The sequence below is a fragment of the Malaclemys terrapin genome, chromosome 1 (assembly GCF_027887155.1).
Source record: "Malaclemys terrapin pileata isolate rMalTer1 chromosome 1, rMalTer1.hap1, whole genome shotgun sequence".
In the NCBI taxonomy this organism is placed as follows: Eukaryota; Metazoa; Chordata; order Testudines; family Emydidae; genus Malaclemys; species Malaclemys terrapin.
Genome location: NC_071505.1, coordinates 102,246 through 116,997, shown reverse-complemented (window position 1 = coordinate 116,997; position 14,752 = coordinate 102,246). Strand labels below are relative to the sequence as shown.

Here is a 14,752-nt window from a genome sequence, read left to right as displayed (position 1 = left end):
TACTCTTCACATTTTAAGCCAGATGTTTAACTTTTGGCATCTCTCTGATCTTAAGGAACATCATTTAAATTACAGTCATATTTGTTTGTCATGAATTTCTCTTTCAAGTTCTCACTGCTACAGTGTTAGGGTTGCAAATACTACAGAGAAAGGTTTATTTGTTTCTAAACAATTTTCTACTGGAATTTTTAACATCATGGTACATTTCTATTGTCCTTTGACTCTGCAATCCAGCCACCCCAAAAAAAAAAAAAAAATCTAAATTTTGGATCAAATTGGAATTGTTGAATTCTTGAAGGCATCATTTACTTACTATCTTAGTAAATTCAAAAAATATTAACACTCTATGTAGCAGAACTTATTTTAAGTTTCATGTTAGTAGAGAGTGACTGCAGATGCTTCCCTGCTGGCTACAGTCTGTTAAGGTGAATATAAATTACAATCTGGTTTAAAAAGGAGTATCTGCTGATAACTGAGAAATGAGAGATGGAAGGAAAGACCAGAACACCAAAGTAACCACCACTCACTTTCATCTTCTCTTTACCTGGATACATGAATCTGTAGCTCCTCTATATGCATGGACATCTGCCTCATCTGATCCTTTAGAACTGTGCAGGTCTCCTCTCTAGCATGGATCTCCTCTTCCTTCTTTTGAATAGCCTCAGTGAACTTCTTCTCCCATTTTTTGGACTCATTTATCACTCGATCCCTGTCATCCTGGAGGGAAGACATGCTCCTGGTGAAGGCTGCAAGCTGGGCCAGGTTTTTGTTAAGGCTGCCTTGTAGCTGCTTGGCTTCTTGGTCCCTTCTGTGCAAGGAGTCTTGAATGTCTCTGACAGTCCCTTCCATATAATCTCTCTCTCTCTGCAAAGATGCCAGCTTTTCCTCCATGTTATTTATCTCCTTTGAGTGCTTGTCTTTCTCTTGTTCCAGCCTTCTCTCAAAATCTTCATCCTTTCTCTTCATTTGAATTTTAACATGCTCTTTGCCTGCCTGCAGCTCCTCTTTCACTTTGAGACTCTCTGCTAAAACCCTTGCTGTCTCACTCTGAGTATCATCCAGTAATATTCTGCAGGAAGCCAGCTCTGCTTGTGCTTTCTTGGTTTCTTCACATGCTTTGGCTAAGTTCTCTTTGGCTGCTGCAAGTTCCTTTTGAGACTCACTTTGAACAAACTGCAGAGCTTTAATAGTTCTCTCTAGATTACTGATCTTCTCCTGGCTTTTAATACAGTCCTTCTGCAACTGCTTCACCTCCTGCTGTTTCTGTTTCAGCAACTCCTGAAGCTCTTTTGCATGACTTCTGCTGCCATCTCCCTTCCGAGCACATTTTAGTTTTTCTGCATATTCCTTCTGTGTCTCTGCCTCTGCCACAGTTCTCTCTCTTGCCAGCTGCCGCTTCTCATCCTCCAGCTCACTTACCATTCTTTGCAAGCTCTGGAGCTCAGATTTCAGTTGCTCATTTTTGGTTTGGAGGTCAACCATGTCTTGTTGATAGTTTCCAATACTTCCATTAAGTTCTGCTAGCTGATTCATGAGCCTTTCCTCCAAGTCATCCTTCTCTGCCTCCAGCGTTTCCTTCAGCTTTGTCATTCTGACAAGTTGTTCTTCCATTTGTCTGTTAGTTAGTTCCATCTTGGCTACTGTTTCCTGAAGGGTGTTCAGTTCATGGACTTTTGCTGCCACTTGGCTCTCTAAGGCCTTCTTCTCCTCTCCTAAGGTTTCAACACTCCTGCAGATGCTGCCTACTTGTTCTTCTGCAGCCATTCTATTTTCCTCCAGTTCTGTGATTCGCTCTGTGAGCTGAGCTATTTGCTGTAAGTAAGTATTAATTTCATCATGTGAGCTGCTACCTTCATTTAATTTCTCTTCTGCCTCAGTTACAATGCCTGCTCTTAGAGGCTCTGGAGACTTTGCGCAGGGCCCTAAATCCACTTGATTGTCAGTCACTTCTAGAGGTAATGCTGCTGTGGGAATAGCTTGATTTGCTCCTTCCACTATAGTTTTTTGGACACCATGCTTGGCTGCTGCCTCTAGGTTTTCCTTCAGCTTGGATTCTGTGCACTGTAATTGGTGCTTTAAGACTTCAACTTCTTGACTAAGAGAACTCTTTTCAGCCATTAATGCTTCAAGTTGAATGGAAAGAGATTGGCAGTCCCTCCTAGAGCTCTCTAGTGCCTCTCTAAGACTAGTGCTTGTCAAGAAAGCCATATCTCCATCCCTATTTAGGTCACCCTCTATAGGGTGCAACTCTGCTCTCAGCCGTTCGTTCTCCTCTTCCAGTTCCAGGATCTTTTGTTGCTTGGATTTTGCAAACTTCCTCATTTTTTCTTTCATTCCCTCCATCTCCTGCTCAGCCTCCTGCAGCTGCTTATCTACTTCTCTTTTCTTAGCCTCAGCACCTTTCAACTTGCTGAAAATGTCTTGCTTTTCCTGCTTGATAGTTTCCAGAACACGATGAATTCGCTCAGCCTCATTACTTACATTCTCATAGGACTGCAAGAGGGTTTCATATTCTTTCTGCAGCTCCTTATATTTCTCTTGCCACTCAGAACTCTCAGCAGCCTGAGAACATTTCAAGGATTCAATCTCCTTCTCTAGCTTCTCCTTCTCTTGAGTGATCCCCTCTAGAGCCAGCTTCAGACTTTCACAAGAGCTATCAAGGTTCTGATTTTCCATTAAAGCCTTATCAACTTCTGCAATGAGTTTCTCTCTCTCTTCAGTGACACCTACTAACTTTTCTGATAATGCATCTTTTTCCCTATCCCAATCACAAACCTGGCTCTCCATATCTGCCAACCTCAGAGAGAGATTTTCTATAGTCATTTTGGCAGTAGCCAGCTCCTCTTTTAGAGTCTTGCTCTCTTTAAGTGCCTCTTTTCTAGAGATGAGTGCAGCCTGCAGCTTTCTCTGCATTTGGTTCTTAGATTTGGCTTCTTCAGCCCCCTCATCTGGTCTCTGCTGGACTTCAAGAAGCTCAGCTTTCAGTCGCTTGCTTTGTTCCTCGTGCATACTAGTTTGTTTTTCCAGTTGACTGTGCAGAGTCTTGATCAAGTCTTCTTTTTCCAGGAAATCTCTCTGTACATGAGTAAGAGCGTTGCTTTTCTCCCTTAGCTGCAAGTTTAAGAGTTCAATTTCTTCATCCTTTTTGCTCATGAGATTTTTTAGCTCCTCTACTTCTTGTTTAAGTGCCTTCAGATTGTCCTGTCTGGAAATCTCTGCTTGACTTTTTTCCAGTTCTGCCTGAAGACTTGGTGCATGGGTTTCCGTCTGATGACAGGTGCTCTTCAGACCTTCCATCTCTGAGAGCAATTGTGCTATGTGCTCTTGTAGCTGAATGACTGCTTCTGATTTGCAAGCAAGATCACTTTCCAAATGGCTGACTTTGAATTCTAGTTCATCTTTCTTGGTCTGCAGATTCTTGAGCTCCGCCTTAAATTCTTCCACAGAAACATCTGTCTCCTGTAAGAGGTTATTTGTTTTAGTATTTTCTATTTCCAAGCATGAAGTCTCAATCCAGCCTTGGTTCCAGCCAGAATGCTGTACATTTCCTGCAAGCTCTTGTGTTACATCAAGTACAGACTCAGCTGACCTTTGGAAATGGATGCCTGGCAGAGAATGGCTTTCTGTACACTCTCTCTGTGCTTGGAGTTGCCTGAGCTGATCTTGGATGCTTTCCTTCTCTTTGCTTTGCTTACCAAACTGTTCTTGTAGGAGATTGTAATCATCCTTCTGCTGTTTCAGCTGCTCTCTGTGGTGTCGATCTTTTTCTTGAGCCTTCTTTATAGTGTCCTTACGGGAAGTCAGTGCTTCCTGAAGCTTCTTTTGAAGTTGCTCTTTTTCTTGTTCAAGGGCTGAGATTCTCTCTTTCAGGGCAGACTTATGTTCTTCAAACCCTGCAGCAGCTGGACTGTTCACCTCATCCTCTTTAGAAGCAGCTGGGTCAGAATCTTCTAAGCACTTATTGGCTGTGATAAGTTTCTGGATGGCTGACTGGCTTTCCATAATTTCAGCCTTCTTTGAATCAATTAGGTTGGTCTTATCCTGCAAACTTTTCTTCATCTCCTCAATCAGAGCCTGCAACTGTGCTTCAGCTGCTTCCTTCTCCAGCAAGTCCTTCTGGATGCTCTGCAGCTCAGCTTCCCTTTCAGAAAGCAACTGCATGAGAGACATCTCCCTGGCTTGGCTTTCAGGAGTCACGTCTCCCTCTGCATTTAGGCCACTTGCTGTAGTTTCTTCCACTTCAGCTTTCTGAGCTTCTGCCCCAAACGTCCCTCTCACTTGCACCAGCTCATTCTCTAGCTTGTTGACCTTCTTCAGAAGTTCCTTCCTGTTGATGAGAGCTGCCTGCAGCTTTCGCTTCACTTGCTCATTTTCTTTTTTGAGATGCTCCAGTTCACTTCCTAGCACCTCTCTCTCCTTACACACTGCCGCCACCATCTCACTCTGCTGCTCATACCCCTTGCATTTCAGACACAAGTCTTCTGCTTCTCCTGTTTGTCCCATGTGCTGGTCTCTTATCTCCTCAGTTTTCAGCAATAAGCTCATCTGCTCTTTAAGGCCATTTAGCTCACTCCCCAGAGCAAATTTCTCTTCATTCAGCTGGCCTATTTTCTCAGACATTGTGATGCTGATTTCAGTCACCTGCTGATCCCTCTCCAGTAAAGCTTGCTGGAGGTTCTCGTTATCCCCAGTCCGTTCAGCAAGGAGCTGTTCTAGCCTTGCTGTGTCAAGCTCCTTTGAGACAGTGTCTTGGGTAAGCTCCTCTATCTTGACTGTGTTCTTCCTCAGATGTTCTTGCAGATCAAGCACTTCACACTCCGTTTTCTGGAGCTGGTTTCTCAGACTTTTTGCTAGAGCATCCTGTTTCGAAAGCTGAAGCTGTGCCTCATCCAGGTCCTTTTGCAAAGCTTCAATTTTTATCTCTTTGGATTTATATTCATTTTTCAGGCTCTGGATTTGTTCTTTCAGTAGACTGTGCTGTACAGTTCTGCTTTCATAGTCAGATAGCCTCTGCTTTTCTGAATCCATTAGATTTCCCTCAAGCTGCTTCACTTGCTCCTTTAGTTCTGTTATGGTACAAAGCTCCTTCATCTGAGACAGGAGCTGATCTCTCTCTTCAGTCAGAACATGCAATGCACTGTTAGAGTTCTCTGCATTTTTCCTGCATTCCTCAGCCAACTGGGTTAGCCTATTTATTTCTGCCACTTGCTCTTCTGAGTCTTTCTTATACAATTCCTCTGATTTCTGCAGACTTGTTTGCAGCTCCATAATTTTTATTTGCAACTGTGTCAGCTCCTGAGGCTGAGAAAGACCAAGCTCTGTAGTTGCTGCAGAGAGACCTCCTCTAAGCCCTTGCACTGCCTCCATTTCCCCTCCACTGTGGGTGATGTGCTCCAGGGGTACTCCTGGGAAGCTGTCTGTCTCTTCCTGAAGCACAGAGGTTTTCTGCACTTCCTCCACTGTCAGCGAGCAGCTGCTCAATTCACTCTGGATAGATGAGGTCTTTTGTCCTTCTCCCTCGAGGAATCTTGTCTGGAATCTTCCTCCCATACGGTTTATTTCTTCCTCTGCCCAGTTCATTGCAGGTGTTTGGCTTCCTGGGTCCAGGAGCTGTCCCTTCAGAAATGTTATCTCCTCTTGAGCTTCCCTCAATTCCAGCAGCAAGACTGACAGCTCTTTATGTTTCGCTGCAGAAATATACTCCAGAATGCCAGCTGGGCCTTTTTCTTCAGCAGACTGCCCGCTGTTGCTTCTGGGGTTTTCATCTGTACCGGTCTAGAACAAGAAAAAAGAGCTAGTCGCAAATAAACCACAATTCTCTTGAACCCCATGAGAGGGCTGACTTACTCTGCCCTGCAAGTGAATGCCTCTGCCTCATTTTCCCCCTTTGTTGATACCATAAAGTGTACACATTTTACAGGTTGCAGCTAAGGTTCCCGTTTCTTGGACTGTTTATTGTAACAAAGGTATTCAAGGACCTTTTATATCCTTCCCAATTACCCATGTCAGAGCTTCAGGGATTGGCTCTGAGCGCCCTGCCATAGGCTCACCTGCTAGTTCTCAGATGCCCATAGTTTCTCTAGAGACAGACTCTAAAGTGTTGTTCTCTTCCTGTGCCTCTCTCAGGTCTCCCTGTAGGCCTCTTCCACCAGTATCTTCATGGGCTCCTGTCCCAGATCCCTCTGGGTAGGGAGCTTTCCTGGTACCACTTCAAACAGAGTTTTTGTGGGGAGATCTACACCAGGTCTTTCTCAGCTTCTGGTTTAACTGTACTATATGAGAGGAACCTACTTTTTATTTCCTGCCTTGATTATTTGACCAGTTACATAACCCTTCCTAATTGTCTTTTACAGTGATTACAAGCAGCTGCTGCCATTCCAAGGGCAAAAGGGTTCATTCTTTCCCTGCCAGTGCAGGGAAAAGGTCAGCACACCCACTCTCACATCTTCAGTGCAGGCATCAAGGAATTGCCACATTGGGATTGGGGTGGGAAAAAGGGTAAGATCAGCACAACAGGAACTTCAGACCAGAAATGTAACCAGACTCCTGTGGGAGGTCTTGTTCACACACAGCGTCAAATCCTTAACCATTTTAGCATCCTCTGCCACTTCTGTTGCTGGGCTGTAAGCCAGATAGGGGTTTGGTCCCCACTGAGCCTGTTTATAGGGCTCTAAAACAAGAGGGTTGTTCCCTATTCTGTGTCTGATGCCAGGATCAGAGGGCTAGACAGGACATCTGGACCAAGGTATTTGCTCTTATTCAAGTAGCATTCCTTGTGGTCTCACTCTCTTCTGGAGATAGGGGGGCAATGAATCCTCCTCAGAGCAAAGGGTGGAGGTCACCTATCCTCCCTCCTCCCTCGTATTTATGCTTTAACTCCCCATAACATTAATATTCTGGTGTTGCAATGGCTGTGCTGCTGTCAAGCTGGAGGAAGGGACTGATTAACAAGGAATGATTAAAGAGAGCTAAATACATAGAGCCTTGCTCAGCACCATAATAGCACCATCAGGTTGTGTGATTGTGGAAGTTCTATAATTTGAGCCTTTTCAAACTAGACTGGACATTATCTAGACTATAGACTTGTCTAACTTTGTGATAGAACCTATATTGCCAAGGTCATACCTGGGTTAGAGCCATGGTATCTTCAGATGGCTGAGGAGATTGTGGTTCATTATTCACTAGTGTTGCTGAATGACCTAGTAACAAAATACATGCATGTCACCAGCAGAAAATCCAGACCCACAGCAAGCCAGTGAGCAGACGGAAAGAGATCCAGACACATGGGGCTGGAGCTTCCTCAAGTCCTCAGGAAGTGAGGGGAGAAGAGAGACAGACAGTGGTGACCGAGGGCAGGCTCCCCTCACCCTCCAGGCCTAGCAGCCTATCCCTTTGACTGGGGCACCACATGGTGCAGGACCTTCCTTAACTCATGGGGATGGAGTGAGTTGGAGAAAGGGGGAAGAGAAGGGGAACCAGGGCAGGCTCGCCCACCAGGATCCAGCAAGTCCATTCCCCTCTCTGCAAGAACAGCCTTCTCTTGCTGCCAGCTAACATAGTTAGTCCTGAAGTTTAAGCGGTAGCACATAACAGAATTAGTTTCAGAGTAGTAGCCGTGTTAGTCTGTATCTTCAAAAAGAACAGGAGTACTTGTGGCACCTTAGAGACTAACAAAGTTATTAGAGCATAAGCTTTCGTGGGCTACAACCCACTTCTTCGGATGCATATAGAGTGAAACATATATTGAGGAGATATATATACACACATACAGAGAGCATGAACAGGTGGGAGTTGTCTTACCAACTCTGAGAGGCCAATTACTATCAGGAACAGTATCCCCGATAATGTCACAGCTAACCTGGTGGCTGAACTCTGTGACTTTGTCCTCACCCACAACTATTTCACAGTTGGGGACAATATATACCTTCAAGTCAGCGGCACTGCTATGGGTACCCACATGGCCCCACAGTATGCCAACATTTTTATGGCTGACTTAGAACAACGCTTCCTTAGCTCTCGTCTCCTAACGCCCCTACTCTACTTGCGCTACACTGATGACATCTTCATCATCTGGACGCATGGAAAAGAAGCCCTTGAGGAATTCCACCATGATTTCAATAATTTCCATCTCACCATCAACCTCAGCCTCGATCAATCCACACAAGTGGTCCATTTCCTGGACACTACTGTGCTAATAAGCGATGGTCACATAAATACCACCCTATACTGGAAACCTACTGACCGCTACACTTACCTACATGCCTCCAACTTCCATCCAGGACACACCACACGATCCATTGTCTACAGCCAAGCTCTAAGATATAACCACATTTGCTCTAATCCCTCAGATAGAGACAAGCACCTACAAGATCTCTATCAAGCATTCTTAAAACTACAATACCCACCTGCTGAAGTGAAAAAACAGATTGACAGAGCCAGACGAGTACCCAGAAGTCACCTCCTACAAGACAGGGCCAACAAAGAAAATAACAGAACACCACTAGCTGTCACCTTCAGCCCCCAACTAAAACCTCTCCAGCGCATCATCAGAGATCTACAACCTATCCTGAAAGATGATCCTTTACTCTCACAGATCTTGGGAGACAGACCTGTCCTCGCTTACAGACAACCCCCCAACCTAAAGCAAATACACACCAGTAACCACACATCACTGAACAAAAACACTGACCCAGGAACCTATCCTTGTAACAAAGCCCGATGCCAACTCTGTCCACGTAGCTATTCAAGTGACATCATCATAGGGCCTAATCACATCAGCCATACCATCAGGGGCTCGTTAACCTGCACATCTACCAATGTGATATATGCCATCATGTGCCAGCAATGCCCCTCTGCCATGTACATTGGCCAAACCGGACAGTCTCTACGCAAAAGAATTAATGGACACAAATCTGACATCAGGAATCATAATACTCAAAAAACAGTGGGAGAACACTTTAACCTGTCTGGTCATTCAGTGACAGACCTGCGGGTTTAAAACAGAAAAACTTCAAAAACAGACTCCAAGGAGAGACTGCTGAGCTGGAATTGATATGCAAACTAGACACAATCAACTCAGGATTAAATAAGGACTGGGAATGGCTGAGCCATTACAAACATTGAATCTATCTCTCCTTGTAAGAATTCTCACACTTGCTTCTTATCAAACTGTCTGTACTGAGCTATCTTGATTATCACTTCAAAAGTTTTTTTTCTCCTACTTATTTGGCCTCTCAGAGTTGGTAAGACCACTCCCACCTGTTCATGCTCTCTGTATGTGTGTATATATATCTCCTCAATATATGTTTCACTCTATATGCATCCAAAGAAGTGGGTTGTAGCCCACGAAAGCTTATGCTCTAATAAACAGAATTAGTTTTTACCTTTTGCTTTAAAAATACCCCTAGGAAATTAAAAACAAAAAATGTTAAAAGAACACTGAGGCGGCAATTCAAGCTCTTGAATGTTAGCAAATGCCAGATTTAGGATTTCCCATGCATTTTAATTCTGCCCCCTTTTGCATATGCATTATGATACAGTCTTTAATTACATAATCACATGCTATTTTTTCCACAGGACACCTGCTTCATTCAGTGCAGGACACACAAGTGGACAGATTTAAGAAAAACTAAATCTGGTATTTCCTAAATTTCAAGAGCTTGACTTTGCAACCTAAATAACATTTTTAACATTGTTTTATTTGTATGCAAGAATCTTACTAGACAAGATGGACAAAGGAGGGAAAACAGAGGCACAAAGAGGGGAAGTGACTTGCCCATGGTCACACAGCAGGTTAGTGACAGAGCAAGGAACAGAATTAAGATCTCCTGACTCCCAGCCCAGTGTCCTATCCCCTGGACAATGCTGTCTCGCACCTTTCCTGTATACCTCCTCAGACTCTGATCCTACCAACCCTTCTCTCTCCTTATCTCAGAGGCCACCTCATAACCCAATATAAAAATCTTCCTCCCCACTGTGCCACCTCAGATTTACTCCCTCTGTCTCCCCATGTATAGTATCAGAACCTTCCTCTTTCTGCACAGCTTCAGAACCTGGCCTCAAAGTCCTTCTCCCTGAATCACTTCAGACCCTTCCATGAAGCCTCATAGCCTCTCCCAAGCTGTGCAGTCTCCCTAACTTCTCCAATTCTGTGACGTTACCATCAGGCCCAGGTGAGCAGTATCCAGAGCAGGATGGTCCTTCTTGAGTCAGCAAGTCCAGTAACTTAGAATCAGTTCCAGTGCTGTCAGTCTATTGGAAAACAAAGATTGGTTGGTTGGTTCAGAGCTGTAATCATCACCCCTGGACTCAGCTGTTTTAGCTGGCTGGCACACTGTCTGACCACTCTGAATCCTGCTACTTTAAGACCTACATCTGCAGCCTAAGGGAGATACAAAACATTGCATAAGATACTAGATAAAAGCCTGAATGCAGAGCTCAGTGAGCTATCAAGTTAACCCTTAGGGCACCAAGAAATATCAACATCCTAAGCACCTCCCCCACCACACCCTATATGTGACCCCCACATTCCTTTTCTTCTCCAAAAAGGAGCAACTCCATTTTCCTATCCTTCCATCATCTTCCTTTGACACACCAGGTGAGGGCCTTTCCCAGCAGGCAGAGCATCCCATGACATAAACAGACCAACTCAGATCAAAGCCAGAGATTAATTCACTTATGGGTGAATATCAAAGAAATGTTAAGTGTCCTGGTATATGTGGAGCAATTCACTTGTGTGCGCATATCAAAGAACATAAGAATATAAGTACGGTCATATTGGGTCAGACCAAAGATCCATCTAGCCCAGTATCCTGTCTTCCGACAGCGGCCAATGCCACACAGCAAATGAACAGAACAGGTAATATCAAGTGATCCATCCCCTGTTGCCCATTCCCAGCTTCTGGCAAACAGAAGAAATGTTAATGTTATTGTCTTCACTTACTTATAACCTGTTGTTTACTATCGTATTACATTATGTATACCCGGTAATTAAATAACCCTAGATTGAAGTGTGTGTTAGTGTTAAGATGTAAATGTACTGGATGTGTAAACTTATTGAAAAATAACAAAATATTGTTTCTGGCTATCACATTGTGTTTATATTACGTTTACCCATTGCACAAGATTGGAATCTTGGAAATGTAAAAGATTGCTAACAGCGGAGCATGGGTTGTTGTGTTCGACAATGGAAGTTCACAGATTCTGTTTGCATTTAAATCAACAAAAGAAGAGCCCATGTTGTGATGAAAACATTTGCCAGATTGCTTTCCACAGAAAGCAGCTATAAGAATGGATCTAAGGATTGATCCTGTATCTCTGAACTGTTTGGGATTCTAACAGGGTGGACTACTGAACAAGTAGACAGAGATCCCCAGAATTACCCTGGGCAACTCCGAGGAACTTTTGGAAAACCAGCAGATCACTACATCTCTATCATCATTTTGGACTTACTAACTGACTCACCTGTTAATGTATTTTACCTGCTTTAACCTCTCAATAACTCTAATTTCTTTTCTTACTAATAAAACTTTAGTTCGTTTACTAGAGAAATCGGCTTCCAGCATTGTTTTGGGTGTGAAATCAAGACTATTCATTGACCTGGGGTAAGTGACTGACTCTTTGGGGTTGGGAATAACCTAATGTGATGTGGAATTTGGTGCAAGAGACCATTATCACAAAGTCCAATTTGTCTGGGTGGCAAGGCCGGCTGGAGAACCTAAGGGGACTGTTTGTGGCCCCATGGTAAGACTAATACAGCGATCCAGAACTGCACATTTGTTATTGGCTTGGTGAAATCTAATTATAGGATATACCACCAGTTTGGGGTGTCTGCCCTGCTTTCTGACAGTCTGACTTGAAATTGGCACTCACAGTTGTGAAGCCACTTCAGACAGCATGACAACTGGTGTAGTCAAACAGGATTCACATGCCACAGGCCAACTGGCTTAACAATTAGAACCCAAGGCTATTTAAAGTTTAAATTTGATATTGAGAGTTTTAAGAGTTAAAGATTAGTCACAATGGGTGAACCACAATCATCTGAGCATCTTGACTTGAAAGACCTTAAAAAATTATGTAAAGAAAGGGGTTTATCCTTTGGAAAGAAAACCTCAAATCAGGAACCAGGAGCTTTGCTGATGGACTTTGACCAAAGGGCTGGGACTCAGCCTCCCCATGCCCCAGATGCTGCTACAGCAGAAATGGTCTGGATGCATATCCTGGCGGATGATAAAGCATGGGAGCACGAAATAAAGATTGAGAGCCACTTCAGACAGCATGACAAGCCCATACTCTCCAGAAACTCTGTCACTGGCAACTGTTGCTGCTTTATGCCACTTATCTTCTTCTGCTTTTTAGCCTGAAGTGACAGGACCCGAGAAGTGCAGAAGGCGGAGCATATCATGGAAAGAAAGAGTAGAATGTGCTGCTCACAGAAGGGACAGACTCTCCTTCCTCCTCAGAACTTCCTACTAAAACCCAGGAAATTAGCTGATCTCTTGGTGACATTCAGACAGGGATCTAGTTTTGTAAGACTCAGTGCATTAGGCCTTTCATCTCTACAAAAAGAGGTTCACATATGGATTGACACAGACTTAAAAAGAATTCTGTGATCTTAAGTCTCAGATCTTAATTCCCAGGACACACTGGCCAACATCACAAACCACCACAGACATTTGGCCATGCTGGTAATTTGTGCAGAAGCAAACCAAGACCAGAATAGCAAGGGTCTGTGGCTCAGAACTGAGGCACATTAGCAAAGCTAGGGTGCCCCCTCAACAAAAATAATGCAAGTCAGGGGGCATAAGGAAACAGCACACTTCGTATTCAAACAAACCTAGCAAAGCAGAAATGAGGCTGAAGTTAAATTTAAGCAAGTTCCAGCAATACCAGTCAATTAAGTATTACAGCTTCCCATCAGAGCAGGGAGGTAGAGAAATATGTAGCTGTGTATTATTTTATAGCAGCAGTAGCCCTAAGCAAACCTCTCAACAATCACTCTCAAAAGCAATGCAGAGACACTGAAAAGCTTTGGGAACAAAACCGATGTCTGTTACCATCATGTACAGACCATACAATAGCAATACAGGCCACTGGGGAGTCATTCAGGATCACAGACTGCTCCATTAGGCACGATCTCCAACCCAAAGTGCAAGACTACTTTTGCCTTCGTGAGTGGCAACGTTGCCCATATTTATACAAACGGGAAGAGGATGGCTGTCCAATTCAGATTAGATCTGGGCATGAGTCCAGCCTCCCCCTGCGTTGGATTCACAATCATACAAATCTCAGTCTAAACTAAAGACTTGATAAAAAATGCTTAAATGGCAATGGCCCTCCCCACTCCCAGCACTGGGCCCATCTAATCTGTAGCTTCTTGCGCAGGGTGACCATTAGTAGTAAAAAGAACCAAATCAAGTGGCTTTGGTACATCCTGAAATGGGACAAACTCCCCCTTGCTTTTCAATCAATGACTAATAAAGAGTTAGACAGTGGCAAAATGTGAACAGTCATCTAAAACACAAACATTACCAGAGGAATAACCTGATAGCTTAGAGGTTGTGAGCCCCATGCCACTCACTCTTCCAAGCCAACAGGAGATGGGTGTGCTGGGTGGGCGGTGATATTACACCATCACCACTGCACCCCTGCTAACTGGTTGGAATGGAGGATGGTGCTTTGGAAAGAGCCCCGACCTTGCTTTCAGCTAAATTCTTAATGCAGGTATTTGGGGGCAGAGACCCCTCCCCCCCATCAGCCAGTCTATCCAGCATGGAGTGAGGCAACAGGTGGTCCCCTAATACTACTACTCTTGACCTCATCTACAGGTTGTTTTTAAGGTCATCATACCATGAGCTGTTCACCATCGAATGGACTGTGCAAAGGTTCCATCTCCCTGCTCTAAGTCAAAAATATTCTACTAATCCCCTGCTCCTGCTTGACAAAGGATCACTGTTTTCTCTTCTATGAGAGATCCCTTATAAGGCAATGGGAGTGCATGGGGCTGAAATGCAACCTGTAACACAAAGTTAAACCTTTAGAATGGTGCTCCCTAGGACCTAGATCAACTGGATATCAACTGGACACAGGACACCGCAGAATGGAAATGTGGCAGAACAGGGAGCAGTTGTGTGGACTGGGGAGGTTTGACAATGGATGAAGGGGGCTCAAAAAATCCAACATAACTAGTAAACAGGGATGGGGTTTGCTTTCCAGCCAAGTACAAGCTGTATTTAGAGGCCATTTCCACATTAATCCACCTAATAATAACCTAGCAAAGAGGATTGTTAGAAGACGACTCAACAGCTTATGAGAAGCAGTTTAAGGTCACGTCCTCAACCTATTTTAGGTTTTGTTCAGTCTGGCTGCTTGGTCATTACCTGGTTTGAATGTTCCATGCTCATCACAGCTTCATGCTGAGCCTCCAGGAGGGTATGTTGAGAGCACAGGGTCTCTGAAATGTTCACAAACAAGTGGTCATTAACCTTCATAGAAAACACTCTTCTCCCTGAGTAAGGGAAGCACTCTGGTACTCCCCAGAGAGCAGGGTCCAGGGCTGTCCACAACATGCAAGTGGAGGAGGAGATATGGAGTCACCCCAGGACGGAGCATTAGTTCAAGCACTCTTCAGAGAAAGGTTAGGATTGCCCTGGCAAAGGCATGTCACCAGGACAGAGCACTACTTTGGGCACCTTTCAGAACAAAGCTATTATTGTCCTGGAGGGAGAAAGTAAAGGGCAATCAGTAGAGCTGG

General features: G+C 44.2%; 1 protein-coding gene across 6 annotated transcripts in view; it reads right to left on the bottom strand.

Moving 5' to 3' along the window:
* GOLGB1 (golgin B1) overlaps positions 1-14,752 on the bottom strand; it is a 123,001-nt gene that overhangs the window by 58,827 nt on the left and 49,422 nt on the right. For all 6 annotated transcript variants that reach the window (XM_054027761.1, XM_054028165.1, XM_054028001.1 and 3 more), the window contains exons 11-14: positions 14,379-14,452; positions 10,161-10,251; positions 7,126-7,199; positions 545-5,775 (exon numbers count right to left, since the gene is read on the bottom strand). In XM_054027761.1, coding sequence (XP_053883736.1) covers positions 545-5,775; positions 7,126-7,199; positions 10,161-10,251; positions 14,379-14,452 — 5,470 coding nt within the window. The remainder of the gene's footprint in view (positions 1-544; positions 5,776-7,125; positions 7,200-10,160; positions 10,252-14,378; positions 14,453-14,752) is intronic.